Genomic DNA, 13,187 nt, shown 5'->3' with positions numbered 1-13,187 from the left:
CATGCTGAGGCAGAAGCCTTAATCTCTCACAGACTAGTCTTGGAATGCTACATCGTAGCTGGTGCTCTATATTATTGATCTTAGAGATCAGCATTGGTACAGTGTGGAGGCAGTTTATGAGGCTGTGACTATCCGGAGGTAGGGAACATTGGCATTGAGAGTGGAGGGTAATTACAATAGGAAGGAATGGGGAAGACAGCTTCATTAATTTGCCAGAGTACTTTAGAGGAAAGCTAAAAAAGTACAATTGGGGGCCAGGACAGTATAGGGTTTAGATACTTGCCTGGCATGTGGCTGAATCTGATTCACTCCCTGGCACCACATTGAGTCCTCTGAGCACTGCTGCGCCCAAAAAGTATTTTTAAACAGTGCTTGAATGTAGATTCTCCCCCTTCTTATAAAATTTTCATACACAAAAATGGAAAGAATTGGGGCTGGAGCGATAGCACACTAAGTAGGGCATTTGCCTTGCATGCGGCCGATCCGGGTTTAGTTCCCAGCATCTCATATGGTCCTGAGCACCGCCAGGAGTGATTCCTGAGTGCATGAACCAGGAGTAACCCCTGTGCATCGTCAGGTGTGACCCAAAACACAAAAACAAAAAGAAAAGAAGTATTTAAACAATAATAAATGGAAAGAATTATATAAACAATAATAGATCTACCATCTAGATTTTGGAATTAACATTTATTATCTTTGCCTTGTATCTTTTTGGATGCATTTCTAAACAAGTTACATAGATTTAAAAGACCTTCTCATAGGTATATATTAATTGCAAATGAGGAATTGAAGAGAAAGACATGATTCTGAGGTATGAGTGTTTCACGTATATGAATAAAAAAGGAAGAAGGGGCTGGGATCGATAGCCCTTTTTTAAACTTTTGGAGTCACACCTGGTGATGCTCAGGGTTACTCCTGGCTCTGTACTCAGGAATTACTCCTGGCAGAGTTTGGGGGACCAGGTGGGATGCCAGGGGTCGGTGGACTGAGTGTAAGGCAAATGCTCTCCCCACTGTCCCATTGCTCCAGCCCCTGGGGTGGATAGCTTAAAGGACTGGAATGCAGGCTTTGAACGCTGGAGGCCCAGGGACACACCAAGCCGGGAGGGATCCCAAGCTCTATGCTTGGATTAACCCCTAGGCTGGATGTGACCCACTGCCCCCAAAACTCCCCATCAACGATTGGTTAGTTGAGGGGTTTTAAAAAATTCAGACTTTAGCAAAAATTTCTCTACTGCCTTTCCTGGATTTCTGCCGGAGCCATTTAGGCAGCCGTCAGAGTTGCGGTGTGCCATGTTGAGGGTGCAGGGTATGGAACTGATTGGAGTGAAGCTTGTGATCGCTCTGATTCTAAAGGTAGATTTTTGAGCCATCTTGTCATCTAGGCGCTCCCTGTGGGAGGAAGACAATAGATAGGGGTTCAGGAGAGAGGTGGGAGATAATGTTTTAAAAGTCATCAAGTGTGAGCCTCAACTGAATTACTAAAATGGGAACTGCTGCTGGAGAGCTCCTTGAGTCTGGAAGAGGTGGTGGAGAAAGAGGATTGCAAAGATGACATTGGGGGCCGAAGAGAAAGCTCAAGCAAGTGAGGTGTTTGCCTTGCCTGCGGCTGAGCTGGGTTTGATCGATTCCTGGCATCCCATGTGGTCCCCCAGATCTGCCAGGAGTGACTCCTGAGCACAGGGCCAGGAGTAAGCCCCGAGCTTACTCCACGTGTGACCTCACCCAAACCAAAAAGAAGACAGTGCGAGAGCACATACAAGGAAGGTTAGTGGGATCATGAAAGTAACACAGGGACACTTTAGTTTGCAGGTATGATATGAGAACTGAAAATTAACTGTGGGATTTAACAATGGAAAAGATAATTGGGGGCCTGAGAGATAGCGGGTTGAACTCTGCTTGGGAGAGGCTGTGCCTGGCACCGCATAGTCCTCGGGGTTCTGGGCACCACCAGGAGTGATCCCTAAGCACAGGCAGAACTGTGAGTAGCCCCTGGTGCATGGCCCAAAGCCTGCCTCAACTAGAAATATTCTTAGTTTTCTATGGTGAATGTTTTCATTTATTTTTAAAATTTTCTTTTGCTTTTTGGGTCACACCTGGCAATGCACAGGGGTTACTCCTGGCTCTGCACTCAGGAATCAGCCCTGGCGGTGCTCAAGGGACCATATGGAATACTGGGAATCGAACCCGGGTTGGCCATGTGCAAGGCAAATGCCCTACCCACTGTGCTATCATTCCAGCTCCTGGCGAACGTTTTTAAATAGAGGAGAGACTGACCACTTGAGGGACCAGGAGGGGAGGGAATCATTTTTAAGATTAGGTTTCTTGAATGTAAGTCGAAGGAAAGGAAGGAATAGATTCAGAAATAGGATGGACTGTGGTTTGGAGAGAAAGGGGTGGGATTAGCGGTGAGAAAGAATTGAGAAAGTGTATTTGGAGTTAAAGGGGAGGCCAACTGGGGAAATTCTAGTACTTGGCATCCTTGGTGAGTTAGGCCCCTAGGTGAGCTGGGAATAAAGGAAGGGAGATGCTGGTTGTGTGTGCAACCTCCAAGAGCCAGCGCCAGTGTAACCTCAGAGAGCCGGCACCTGTATAAACTCAGAGAACCAGTACCTGTGTAACCCCAGAGAGCCAGCACCCATGTAACCTCAGGGAGCCAGCATGCGTGTGCAACCTCAGAGAGCCAGCACCCATGTAACTCCAGAAAGCCAGCACCCATGTAACCTCAGAGAGCCAGCACGCATGTGCAACCTCAGAGAGCCAGCACCCGTGTAAGCCCAGAGAACCAGCACCCATGTAACCCCAGAGAGCCAGCACCCGTGTGCAGCCTCAGAGAGCCAGCACCTGTGTAACCTCAGAGCCAGTATGCATGTGCCATCCCGTACACTGAAGCAGTAACACCCCACGACAAAGGGAATTATTAATATAAGAGTAAGTTTTTAGTGCGTGTTATAACAAGCAATAAAAACTAAACAATCTGTGCCTGCCTGGGGGAAAACTGGGGACACTGATGGAGTGAAGGTGTCACTGATGGTGGGATTGGTGTTGGAACACTGAATGCCTGAAACAGCTGTATTATGAACAACTTTGTAAATCAGGATGTTTAAATAAATAAATAAATAAATAAAAAAGACATGCTGGGGAAAGGGGAAATTTAGAGAAGCATTGAAGCGATTCAAGGAGATTGAAAATAAAAAGATAATGATGATGGTCAAAACAGAGTATAAATTATTCCATTGGCAATTTTGGAGTATCTAACTATAAAATTAAGAAAAGTAATTTCTTCCTTTTTATTTTTGTGCGTGTGCTTGTGGTTTAACCCTAGCCATCTACATTACTTATAGTACGTATATGTGTGGGCTGGAGCGATAGCACAGCGGGTAGGCTGTTTGCCTTGCACCCAGTCGACCTGGGTTCGATTCCTCTGCCCCTCTTGGAGAGCCCGGCAAACTACCAAGAGTATCTCGCCCGCACAGCAAAGCCTGGCAAGCTACCCGTGGCGTATTTGATATGCCCAAAACAGTAACAAGTCTCACAATTTGTTGTGAGATGTTACTGGTGCCCACTCGAGCAAATCAATGAACAACGGGAGGACAGGACAGGACAGAACATATATGTATGTGTGTGTGTGTGTATTTTGTTGCTTTTAGAGGGGTCACACCTGGCTTGTGTTAAGGGCTTACCTCGGGCTCTGCATTCTGGGGTCACTACTGGAGGTGCTCAGGGGGATTGGACCTGAGTCTCTTACACGCAAAACGTGTTCCTCTCCTTTAGCTCCCAGACCATTATTGCCTAGTCCCAGATATAAAATAAGTTTGGAAAGAGGAGGGCACATGGTAAAGCCAGTTCATGGAATAGAATTCAGCTTCAGCCAGTTTTCTGTGAATTGAAATTGAAATTGAAAGTGCTATTTCCAAGAATTGGTGTGATGATACGGGGGCCCCCTGGCTGAAAACGTTCATTGTTACTGTGAATATGTTTGTATTTGTTCTATTTTTCACAAAAGTGGGGTAAGGGGTAAAAGGCAATATATATTTTATTAGCTTAATAAAATGATTCTTCACTGCTTCACTGAGGACCTTCTGTTTTCATTTAGAGGTCCTGGTAGGGGGGCCAAGAAGATGGCTGGCGGGCACGCTTTGCCTGCAGGAACCCGGAACTCCATCCGCTCAGTACTGCATACCGAGCACTATGTGTGGCCCCCAAACAAAACAGACCAAAAAATTGTGCTGCAGGGCCTGGAGGAATAGCACAGTAGGTGAGCCGATGTGTGAGCAGCTGGTCCTGTGCTTTTCATCCTGGGGGCTCGAGACGCACTGAGCGTGGTCCTGGCCTCTTCAGTCTGCAGTGCCTGGTATATGTAGGCACCCCAGACGGGGTCCAACCTCCCATGAGCACTGCAGCCAGGAAGTTGGTTGGGCACCTTGCGTAGGAAATGTGCATCCCGGCAGGTTCCTGCAGTCACTGCAGCCACAGCAAGGGCCTCAGCTAAGCAGGTGAGCCTTGGCGAGCACAGTGCCAGCCCTGCAGCTAGAGGAGTGCGAACCTCGCTGAGCACTGCCGCCGGACGTGGGTCTCCAGGAGCGTGTATAACCCTGAAAGCAAAAGCGGCAGCAGCTGGGCTGGAGCAATAGCACAGTGGGTAGGGCGTTTGCCTTGCACACGGCTGACCCGGGTTCGATTCCCAGCATTCCATACGATCCCCCTGAGCACAGCCAGGAATAATTCCTGAGTGCAGAGCCAGGAGTAACCACTGTGCATCGCTGGGTGTGACCCAAAAAGCAAAAAAAAAGGGGGGGGCAACCATGAGGGGAAGAAAGGAGAGTAGAAATTAAAATAGGATATTTGCATACTGTAAATTTCATGTTTTTATTTTATTTATTTATTTATTTATTTGCTTTTTGGGTCACACCCGGCAATGCACAGGGGTTACTCCTGGCTCTGCACTCAGGAGTTACTCCTGGCGGTGCTCAGGGGACCATGTGGGATGCTGGGAATCGAACCCGGGTCCGCCGCGTGCAAGGCAAACGCCCTACCCGCTGTGCTATTGCTCCAGCCCCTCATGTTTGTTTTTTTAAGTTCTGCGAGTATTTTTGGTTTTGGCCACACCTTGCAGTGCTGGGGACAGTTTATTTCAGCTGGTGTTGTGTGGGGTGGGTGGGATGGGGTGGGCGGTGGTGCTATCCGGAGGACCATGGAGAGCCCAGGTGGGCTTGGAAAGCCTGCATCCAGGCCTTTGAACTAACACTCCGACCCTGGGGCTGTGAGTTTTTTCTGATGTGTAGCCTTGTGACTGCTACCACAATCAAGGAATAGGTAGATACAATCCACCAGTAAGAACAAAACAAAACTGACAGGGCCGAGAGAGAGCATAGTGGGTAAGGTGCTTGCTGACCTGAGCTCAGTCCCTGGCACCACCAGGAGTTAGTCCTGGTGGTGCCCCCAAACCTACAGCAAAAAAACTCAGCTCTGAGTGTGTTCCATGCATGCCTGCATGCCCACCCGCCTGCTGTCCCCCTGCCCACCCTGACCTGGTGCTGCTGCTGTGATGTCCCCTGCTTGCACAGACGTGATTGTGATGTGGCAGACTGGACACTGGGGTTTGTTGTGGTGCTGGGTGGGACCCAACTTGTGCCTTGTTGCCTGCGAAGTCAGCGACATCCTTGAGCTTTCTTTTCCGCTTGACGGGCCGGAATATATGGCTGGCCATGCATAAGCCCCTGAGTTTGATCCTTAGGCCTGGTGCCCCCAGCGGTGCTAGACCCAGGCTGCATCATATGGCCTGAGCATTGAGTCTCTGAGCTGGATGTCAGGATTGCCCCCGGACCCCTGAGCACTGTTTGGGAGGCTGCCTCAGAAAGATTCGGTTTAGGAAGTTAAATGGATCTGAAAGGCAAAAGGGAAGGATGGAAGTAACATGGAAAAGAGTAGAAAAACAGCCACGACTCTTCGGACTGGGCGCAGAGAGAAGAGGTGGAGAACCTGGATATCTTGGTGGAACCTGGGGCCAGGAAGAGGCTTTTAGCTGGTGTTGGTCTCTCTGAGGCAGCTCGGGAGGGAGGCACCTGGAGACTGCTGCTGAGGACGCTGCCTGCACGCTGAGGTCCTAGCTGTCTGCAAGGAACTAGAGCACGCCCACTGGAGGAATTAGCCTTCTCCCACCACCTAACCTAGGCTGCCCCCTGTCGGCAGACTTGCGTCCCTGAGCCAGTTATCGAATGCAGCCTTTTGGGGCCGGAGTCATGGTACAGCAGGTAGGGCGCTTGCTTGGCATGCGGTTGACCCAGGTGTGATCCCTGGCATCTTATATGGTCCCCCTGAGCTTACCAGGAGTGACCTCTGAGCTCCAGAGCCAGGAGTAAGGCCTGGGCAGTGCCAGGTGTGGCACACACCAAAAGAGAGCAATGTTTGTGTTTGAGGGACAATAGTTAATAACTGGCAGGAAATTTACCCTTGGGGCTAGGACGATGGCAGAGAGCTGGAGCACGTGCGTTTGGGTGCAGAATCCAGGCTCTCCTGGCTCAGTTCTCACTGCATGATTCCTCTGCGTTATGGGCTCCCCCCAAAGTTACAGTTGGGTGCTAGGGGTAATCGTTATTGGGGGTTGGAGGGAGGAGCATTCGTTCTGGAGGAGGGAGATTGTACAGTGGGGAGAGGTGGGGCGTTGGAACTTTGTGCATGGGAAACCACCATTAACAGTATTGTGAGGCACAGAACCTCAGTATAAACTCATTGAAGGTATTCACATAACGCAGAATACAGCAAAGGAAGAGTAAAGAAACAGCATCAGACTTGACACAAAACAAAAACTAAAATGGCATATGTAAATTTAGCTGCATTAATAGTACCGACCAAGTGTGAATGGATTGAACCATCAGACTGCATTTAAAAAATGACTCAGCAACATGGTCTTGTGAGCTCTGCCCCTGTCCCTGTCGTGTCCCCCCCCCACCCCCGCCTGCTGGAGTGATAGCACAGCCGGTAGGACGTTTGCCTTGCACACAGATGACCTGGGTTCGATTCCTCTGCCCCTCTTGGAGAGCCCGACAAGCTACCGAGAGTATCCCGCCCACACGGCAGAGCCTGGCAAGCTCCCTGTGGTGTATTTGATATGCCAAGCACAGTACCAAGTCTCACAATGGAGACGTTACTGGTGCCCACTTGAGCAAATTGCTGAATAACAGAAGGTCAGAGTGCTACAGTGCCCTTGTCCCCAGTGTACTTGGCACAGGGCTCTTGAAAACTGTTGATTCCTAAGTGATGTGAGCACTAGGGACGTTATAAAACATCCTACATTTTCTTTTTTGGCTTTGGGGCCACTTCCAGCAACTACTAACCCTGCTCAAGTGTTGCTCTGGGTTGTGCTCGGGGGACCATGTGGTGCCAGGGATTGGCCTGGGCTTCCCTCATGCAAACATGCACTCCAGCCTTGGAGCTCTGTCTCCAGCCTAGGGACGTTTTGTTCTAATATTTGTTGAGTGACTCCCAATTCTTGACACGAAACTCCCCAGTCCCTTTGGATTTCCAGGGTGGTCGCACTGCTTTTGGCAAGGCACGCCTCCTAGTCTCCTGGAGGTGATTAGCTGCAGGGCGCCGAGAAGCTGGAAGTTACAGCCTGGCCTCTTGTTCTCGGGAAGCGGTAGTTGGAAGTGAGGGTCCTAGTGGACCCGGGTGTGCGTGAGGAAGCTGCCGGTGGTTACGACTGGGGGGTACCTCAAGAGGCTGGAACAGTTTTGTGGGTTTTATGAGCACAGCTGGCAGCGCTCAGGGCTAGCCCTGGTTGTGTGCTCAGGGATCACTCCTGACATCGCTTGGGGGACCACGTATGGTCTTGTGGATCGAACTCAGGTTGGCCGCATGCCGGACGAGCTCCCTCCCCTCTGTCTGACTGGGAGCACATGCTCTGCATGCAGGAGGCTCGGGCTTGATCCAGGACACTTCATGGTCCCTTGGGCACTGTCAGGAGTCACCCCCAAGCACTGAGCCAGGAGTAGCTCCTAAGCACTCCAGGTGTGGCTCTGAAACAGTAACAACAGCAACAAAAAATCCTTGGAGAGGGACCCAGAGGGAGATCGCGCGTGTCTTGCCAGCCCAATGCAGTGCCCAGCACTGCTTTGCTCCCCAAACCACACTGCCTCGGAGAGGACCCCCCTCCCCCGCTAGTGGGCTGTGGGTGTGGTAAAGCACCTGCTTCACATACTGGAACCACATGCCAAGTAAGCACCCTACCCACTGTGCTAGCTCTCCAGCCCCAAATATGTTTTTGGGGGGTTCTGGCCTGGGACTGGTCCCCAGTACCCCAAAGGGAAAAAGGATGGGGTTTGGAGAACACATCCACAGTCCAGGAAGGTGACACATCCCAGTTCCACGGGGACAGAAGCCTTGCACTTTGAACCCTGTGACTCTCCTCATCTGTATCCTTTATCATTGCCTCTGGCCTGGGAGCTCTTGAGGCACCGTGTCAAACCCAGCAGGGAGGAGGACGTGTGATCTGAAGTGCGTAGCCAAGCCAGACTAATTGTGGGTTACTTGGGGTCCTATTCCATGTGACTAGTATCTGAAGGGGGGGGCAGTCTTAGAGAACTGAGCCTTACCCTCTAGGTTCGGGTGCTCTCTCCAGGTAGATGGTGACAAAATAGAGTTCAGTGGTAGGGTACGCAGTTGGAGCTGCAGAATTGCTGGCAAACCCCACACAGGTGGCATCAGAAGGGGTTGAGTGTGGTGATGGGTGAGCGTGAAAGAGAAACAGGTAGAGAGAGGGGATTTTTTCTTTTCCCGTCTCTAGGAGCTGCCTTTGAGATTTCAAGATACAAGTGACTCGAACAGGAGCTGGAGAGAGAGTCTAGTGGTTGGGGCACTTACCTTGTATGCGGATGAACCTGGTTTGATCCCTGGGCACCACATGTGGTTTCCCTGAGCCGCCAGGAGTGATCCCTGGGCACTACTGGGTGTGACTCCAAAACCCCCTAAAAATATATTTGGGGCTGGAGAGATAGTACAGTGGGTCGGGTGCTGCTTACTTTGCATGTGGTTGACCCAGGTTCAGTCCCTGACATTCCATATGGCCCCATAAGTCCCCCCAGGAGTGATTCCTGAGTGCAGAGCTGAGAGTAAGCCCTTGACTACTCTGGGTGTGCCTCCCCCCCCCCCCCCAAAAAAAAGGAGTATTTGCTAGGTAGTGCTTATTAGTACCTTCTTGAAATTTGTGATCATGATGTTATAGCAAAATCTAGTTTGTCCTTGACCGGGACAAACTAGAAAGAAAGAAAACAAGTTTTGAAGTTTGAAAAAATGTTCAGGCAAACTTCAGATCCCAGCTACCATATTTGTCCTCAGACCAATTTCCCTGATTAATGTTCTCTCCCTTCCTTTCCTTTGGGGCGCAGTGTCCAACCCAGCAGGGAGGAGCAGTTGCCGCTCATTCCTCTCTGCCGAAGCTTTGCGTTTTGAGTTATTCTCTTTCCGAGTGGCTGAGGGCCTCCCTGCCCCGACTCTCACTGCTTCCTGCCCTCCCTTCCGGAACTCGCCCACTCCTGTCGAAGGAAAGAACCGGAAAGAGGCTCCTTTTCAGGGTTAGTGTTAGTTCGCCACCATTGGAGAGAATCAGCTTCATTCTTGTCCTTCCATTTTAAATTTTTTTGCTGTTGGTTTTTGGGCCACACCTGGTGGTGCTCAGGGGCCTCTCCTTATGTTCAGGGGACCATTTTTTGGTGCCACGAATTCAGAGTGGTACCAGCTGGATGCAAGGCAAGCCCTTTAATTCCCTTAATTTATTTCTCCAGCCCCCCCACCTCTTTTGGCTTTTGGGCCACACCTGGTGGTGCTTAGAGCTTACTCCCGACTCTACATTCAGAGAGCACTCCTGGCGGTGTGCAGTGCCAGGAATTGAACCTGGGGTGGCTGCGTGCAAGGCAAGATTCCCACTGTACTATTGCTCCAGCCCCATGAGTCGACCTTTTGGTAGGAACCATGTCAGGAACCAAAGGCTGGTGTCCTGACACGCGCAGAGCCAGCCCCGTGGTCTTGGACCCTAGGTTAAAGGAGCAGGAGAAAGGCAGATACCAGACGGTGATCCTTAAAATTCAGTGATTACAATGGCGGGGGCACTTCTTTGTGAAATTTTATTTAAAGTTCTGGGGGAAATTCAAAGAAGGTTGTATTTTTGAGAAAGGCTCTTAAACTCGTGCTTAGGGGGAACTCCAGGCCTAATCCAGGCTAAGCATGCTTCTCTAGCCATTTAAGCCATTCCTGTTACCCTTTAAGTTCTTTCCAAGCTTAGAACTGTTCCTGGCACCACATGGTATGCCAACCACCGTGCTGGGAGCAGCCCGCCCAGAAAAAAGCACCACCGCAAACACTAAAATAACATCGGATAATATATACTTTTGGGGGAGGGCCACACTGGCAGTGCTCGGGGCCACGCCTGGCTCTGTGAAGAGGCACTCTGCTGGTGAAGTCTGGGGCAACCTATGAGGTGCCTGGGTTTGAGCCCAGGTTCTGCATGCTAGACAAATGCCTTACCCAACACGTTATCTCTCTGGCCTAAGATAATGTGTGATTTACCATGTCTAGTTAATATTTAATATACTTTAGTTGTGGGCTGGAGTGATAGCACAGTGGTAGGGCATTTGCGTAGTGCACAGCCAGCCCGGCCAAGTCGGGTTCGATTCCTTCTCCCCTCTCGGAGAGCCTGGCAAGCTACTGAGAATATTCAATATGCCAAACATAGTAACAAGAAGTCTCACAATGGAGACATTACTGGGCCTGCTAAAGCAAATTGATGAACAATGGGAGGACAGTGTTTGTTTTGTTTTATTCTCTAGTTGATTTGTTTTGATTCAGAGTTGATTTTTTTTTCTCCTCTTTGGGTCACACCCGGCCATGCTCAGGAGTCACTTTGGCTCTGTGCTCAGTAATTACTCCCGATGGTGCTCAGGGATCATATGTGATGCCAGGGATTGAGCCCGGGCTGGCCATGTGCAAGGCAAATGTCCTGTCCGCTGTACTCTTGCTCCAGCCCCCAGAGTTGAATTTTTTTCTTCCTGCGAATTACTGTCAAGACTTTTGTTTGGTTTGGGGGGCACAGCTGGTGCTTCCAGCCCAGTGCTCAAGAATTCTTCCTGGGGCTTGGGGGACCCTGTGGGGCCCCGGGTCAGAGCCAAGACTTCCCAATGCAGACATGATGGGGTATGCCAGCCCTCTGCAGCTCTGCTCTCTTGTGGTGTTTGCTCTTTTGGGCTTCCTCAGCAGAGCTCAGGGGTACCAGGACTTCCTCGTTGGGGTTGAGTCCAGCGTCCTGTTTGTGCCAGGCTCTCCCTTTGGGCTGTCTCCTTGAGCCTGCACTAGCTCTGAGTGGGAGTGAAGCTTTGGAGAGGGAGGCCCAGCTGAATTCTCTTCTTGCTACTTTCCAAGTCCCACAGTTGTTGAGATAAGTAATTATTTCTCTCTCTCTTGCTCTCTGTTCGGTGCCGGTGGGTGAACCCTCTTGCAGCACCGAGCTCCAGCCTCGGCACCAGTCAATACTACTTAATAATGGCAAAGGAAAAAAAGTACTTAATTTTAATACTTTCATCTTCATCAACTTTTCAGAATGCTCTAGGAATGTCACTAAAAAGGAATTAATTTTTCTTTTTTTCCCCAGGAGCAGTCACCATATCCTAACTACAACTCTAATTACTGGAATTCTGCTGCCCGACCGAGGATTTCTTACTCAAGTACATACCCTGTAAGACCAGAAATGCAAGGCCAGGTATGAAAGAGACTTTCTGAGTTTTTTTCTTGACAGATAATTTTATTTTCAATATCTGTGGAGATTTCATAAGAATAATTGTGTGGGTTTTTGAACTTTAGCTCTATCTTAATCATCTTAGTGTTTTGAGCACAGAGATAAGGAAATAATGTAGGCACACCTATGGCAAAAATGGACTTTGAGGCAGATTAGACCTGGAATTAGCAAAGATACTTCTTGGTGAAAAACTGACTTTTTATGACACTCCGTTTCCGGGCTGAGGAGGTAACTCTGTGTTGGAGCTCGAGCCCGTCATGTTCAGTCCTGCTGGCCGCCACGTGGGTTCCTGAACGTTGGTGACCCGACACTATGGGGGAGGGCTGACCAGAAGGAATCAGCAAAACAAAACCCAAATACAATACCATGATGTACCAAGTTGTTCATAGCACAGTTGTTTCGGGCATTCAGTATTCCACACCCGTCCCACCACCAGTGTGACCTTCACTCCACCAGTGTCCCCAGTAAAAACAAATATTCAACTTTAATTCTTCAGCGAGAGCGGGTAAGGCCTTGCATGCGGCTGACCCGAGTTCAATTCCCCCAACCCTCTCGGAGAGCCCAGCAAGCTACTGAGAGTATCTCGCCTGCATGGCAAAGCCTGGCAAGCTCCCCGTGACGTATTCGATATGCCAGACACAGTAACAACAAGTCTCACGATGGAGACATTACTGGGCCCGCTCGAGCAAATCGATGACCAACGGGAGGACAGTGCTACAGTTCTACTATAAGGGTACAGGAAATAAAAAAACATTTTTTAATTTAGTATTTTTGTCAATTTTTGTTTGAAATGTTTCCTGTCTTTTAAAAGAAATAAACAAATGCAGTTGAATCCTGATAGCACAGTTCTTTCCATTTCTTCAATTCATCTGTATGATTTCTTGTGTTTTATACTTTTATATCTTGTACATACACTTAAAAATACTACTTAGCATCTTGGCCAATGTAGTGAAATTTCATACCAGCATTCTCTTGCAGTTTGTTTCTTTCACTCAACATTTTTACCTTTGTACATACATGAGACAGGAATTCCTGGGGGTATATAAAGTTGTAAAGTTTTGTTTATAACCAAATTAGTAAATATCTCAATGAGAAAGTATTTACAAGAGTCACTAGTAGGCATTTCTTCTGCTCTCTGCATCACAGTGTGTGATGTGTACTCTGTGTGTATGTGTATCTCTCTCTCTCTCTCTCTCTCGCTCGCTCGCTGTCTCTATGTCTCTCTGTCTCTGTCTCTGTCTCTCTCTGTCTGTCTCATTTCAGTTTTTGTTTTTGGGCCACACCCAGGAGTGCCCAGGGCTCATTCCTGGTTCTGCGCTCAGGGATCAATCTTGGGGGCACAGGCGACCAAATAAAGTGCCAGGGACTGAGGCCGAGTAGCAGGGATGCAAGACAAGTGTCTA

At 49.3% G+C, this 13,187-nt stretch overlaps 1 protein-coding gene across 2 annotated transcripts in view; it reads left to right on the top strand.

The window, feature by feature from the left end:
- Positions 1-13,187, top strand: part of BAG4 (BAG cochaperone 4) — a 42,415-nt gene that overhangs the window by 3,326 nt on the left and 25,902 nt on the right. For both annotated transcript variants that reach the window (XM_056116788.1, XM_056116787.1), the window contains exon 2: positions 11,644-11,748. In XM_056116788.1, coding sequence (XP_055972763.1) covers positions 11,644-11,748 — 105 coding nt within the window. The remainder of the gene's footprint in view (positions 1-11,643; positions 11,749-13,187) is intronic.

The sequence above is a fragment of the Sorex fumeus genome, unplaced genomic scaffold (genome assembly GCF_029834395.1).
Source record: "Sorex fumeus unplaced genomic scaffold, SorFum_2.1 ptg000033l, whole genome shotgun sequence".
Classification (NCBI taxonomy): domain Eukaryota; kingdom Metazoa; phylum Chordata; class Mammalia; order Eulipotyphla; family Soricidae; genus Sorex; species Sorex fumeus.
The sequence above is the reverse complement of the archived record's forward strand: the minus strand, read 5'-3'. Positions and strand labels throughout refer to the sequence as shown.